The 1,204-nt window shown below is 27.6% G+C and overlaps 1 protein-coding gene across 1 annotated transcript; it reads left to right on the top strand.

Moving 5' to 3' along the window:
* The first annotated feature begins 59 nt into the window (after window positions 1–59).
* Window positions 60–888, top strand: LOC108573104 (replication protein A 32 kDa subunit). The gene is made up of 2 exons (XM_017935471.1): window positions 60–321; window positions 398–888. Exons 1-2 carry the CDS (start codon window positions 60–62, stop codon window positions 886–888), a joined length of 753 nt encoding a protein of 250 aa, XP_017790960.1.
* The last annotated feature ends 316 nt before the right edge of the window (window positions 889–1,204 follow it).

Here is a 1,204-nt window from a genome sequence, read left to right on the forward strand (position 1 = left end):
ATGGAATTTTTTAATTTATTAGTTTTTAAAAATTTCGTTCAAATCAATTAAATATCAGTATGTGGTCCTCAAATTTAGATACTAGTGCATCCTTTGAAGGTGGATTTTTGAACAATAGTCGTAAAGGAGGACAAGATGATGTTAAATTGAGAAGAGTACAAACTCTTATTCCTGTTATGATAAAACATTTACTTTCTGCATCTTCCACTGAGGAAACAAAATTTTGGAATATCCCTGCACGTATGTTTATAATTCTTGGACTAGTACGTAATGTTGAAGAAACTGCAACTAAAATATCATATGACGTTGAAGATCAAACAGGTTTGATTTAATTAAATTTTGTCAATTTTAGTTCTCTTTTCTTTGATTTTCAGTTTTTTTGTATTAATATATTTAGGTACTATTACTGCACTTAAGTGGTTAGAAGCAGAGAGAAAACCATCAGACCATACTGTACAAATAAATACATATATTCGCATAATTGGTTTACTTAGAGAACAAAATGATAAGCGACACATTTTAATTTTACGAATGTTTCCAATGCAAGACTTGAATGAATTAACAAACCATATACTTGAAGTTACTTATACTGCATTGAAAGCTGAAGCAATGGCAAAAACAAATAAAGAATTAGAAAATAATCCAAATGTCAAGGTACATGAAGTACCAAATGAAGATTCTCCATATTATGGAATGACAGGAGATCAAACTCTAGTTTATAAGATTATTCATGCTGAAAATGATAGTGAATCTGGTATTGAAAGATCTGGCATTAAAGCACAAGTACCAAAAAGAATTTTGTCAGAAATAGACAATATCTTGGATTTTCTTGTTTCTGAAGGTCACATATATACAACAAGCACAGATAATCATTTTAAGACAACTTAGGTTATATAAATTAATATTTGTTATATATTTTTTCTCATTTCTCAAACATCAAGATTTTTTGTTTAATTTGTAATATCAGATTTAAAAAATATATGTGTAATGGTAGTCCTACATATGATATGTACATACATATATTAAAGTATTGAAGCTATAAATTCTTGTTCTTCCGTTGATAAAAACTTCTTTATTCTGCTCAACTAATTTTAATATTTTATCTTTTGTTTCCTCTGGTCATCCCTTTCCCTTCTATGTATATGTAAATTTAATATATTTTTCCACAGAATCTGTTAATATAAATATCCTTACAACTAAGTAA

This window comes from Habropoda laboriosa, unplaced genomic scaffold, assembly GCF_001263275.1.
Source record: "Habropoda laboriosa isolate 0110345459 unplaced genomic scaffold, ASM126327v1 scaffold89, whole genome shotgun sequence".
Classification (NCBI taxonomy): domain Eukaryota; kingdom Metazoa; phylum Arthropoda; class Insecta; order Hymenoptera; family Apidae; genus Habropoda; species Habropoda laboriosa.

Coding starts and splice junctions, on each gene's coding strand:
- LOC108573104 (XM_017935471.1), top strand. CDS start 60: ATGTGGTCCTCAAATTTAGATACTAGTGCATCCTTTGAAGGTGGATTT. Junction 322..397: donor TGACGTTGAAGATCAAACAG/GTTTGATTTAAT, acceptor TAATATATTTAG/GTACTATTACTGCACTTAAG.